Genomic DNA, 1,365 nt, shown 5'->3' with positions numbered 1-1,365 from the left:
ATGTCTATTGATGTGAAAATTAGTCATGTTATTTTCCCCTTTATTGGTAGTCACCTCCACCACATGGACCCAGGAAACGATATAGGAATTTCAGAATTTCTTCTTATGGGATTTTCAGAAGAAACAGAACTGCAGCCCCTCGTATTTGAGGTTTTCCTCTCCATGTACCTGATCACTGTGTTTGGGAACCTGCTCATCCTCCTGGCCATTAGCTCTGACTCCCACCTCCACACCCCCATGTACTTCTTCCTGGCCAACCTGTCCTTTGTAGACATCTGCTTCACCTGCACCACCGTCCCGAAGATGCTCTGGAACATCCAGACCCAGACCAAAGTCATAACCTATGAGGACTGTATCACACAAATGAACTTTTTCATAGCCTTTGCAGGGATGGATGACTTTTTCCTGAATGTGATGGCCTACGACAGGTTTGTGGCCATCTGCCTCGCGCTAAACTACGTGGTCATTATGAACTCCTGGCTCTGTGGACTCCTGGTCCTGGTGTCCTGGATCCTGAGTGCTCTGCATTCCTTGTTAGAAAGCTTAATGGTGTTGCAGCTGTCTTTCTGTACAGTCTGGGAAATCCCCCACTTTTTCTGTGAGTTCAATCCGATGATCCAACTTGCCTGTCCTGACACCTTTCTCAATAACATGGTGGTGTATTTTGGAGCTATGCTGCTGGCTGGTGGTCCCTTTTTTGGGATCCTTTACTCTCACTATAAGATAATTTCCTTCATACGTGGGATTTCATCAGCTCAGGGCAAGTATAAAGCATTTTCCACCTGTGCGTCTCACCTTTCAGTGGTCTCTTTATTTTACTGTACAAGCCTAGGAGTGTACCTCAGCTCTGCTGCTACCCAGAGCTCCCACTCAAGTGCAACAGCCTCAGTGATGTACACGGTGGTCACACCCATGCTGAACCCCTTCATCTATAGCCTGAGGAACAAAGACATTAGATTCTCTGGTATGGCATCTATAAAAGGGCCAATTGTCTTGTGCTGAAAAGTACCCATGATTGCAGGGTCCAAAGTCTGACCCAAATGTTGAGATTCTTTGATCAGATTGTGGGAGTGGAACATGGCTCTTCTATTTTTTTTCCTGGAATTTCTATTTTTTTTTTAATTTCAACATCTGTGTACAATTTATGTAACTCCCTATGCTAAGCTTTTTGATATCTCTTATATCTAAAAGATTTTCCCTTTGTCATTTTCCTACTCTCCCAATGTGATTCCTCACCTTTGATGTGAAATATTTGGAATTCTCACTCATTTCAAAGGACTACATGGATCTGTTACGAATAATTTCTTCTCAAATAAACTATATCATAGTGGGTATTTTTTCTTTTGTTTGACCAAAAAAAAAAAA

The 1,365-nt window shown here is 42.7% G+C and overlaps 1 protein-coding gene across 1 annotated transcript; it reads left to right on the top strand.

Moving 5' to 3' along the window:
* LOC125929119 (olfactory receptor-like protein OLF4) lies at window positions 1-1,082 on the top strand. Its single transcript, XM_049640045.1, has one exon. It carries the CDS (start codon window positions 1-3, stop codon window positions 1,000-1,002), a length of 1,002 nt encoding a protein of 333 aa, XP_049496002.1. The 3' UTR covers window positions 1,003-1,082.
* Window positions 1,083-1,365: the final 283 nt, after the last annotated feature.

Source organism: Panthera uncia, chromosome A2 (assembly GCF_023721935.1).
Source record: "Panthera uncia isolate 11264 chromosome A2, Puncia_PCG_1.0, whole genome shotgun sequence".
Taxonomy (NCBI): domain Eukaryota; kingdom Metazoa; phylum Chordata; class Mammalia; order Carnivora; family Felidae; genus Panthera; species Panthera uncia.
This window is presented reverse-complemented; position numbering and strand designations above follow the sequence as displayed.

Coding starts and splice junctions, on each gene's coding strand:
- LOC125929119 (XM_049640045.1), top strand. CDS start 1: ATGTCTATTGATGTGAAAATTAGTCATGTTATTTTCCCCTTTATTGGT.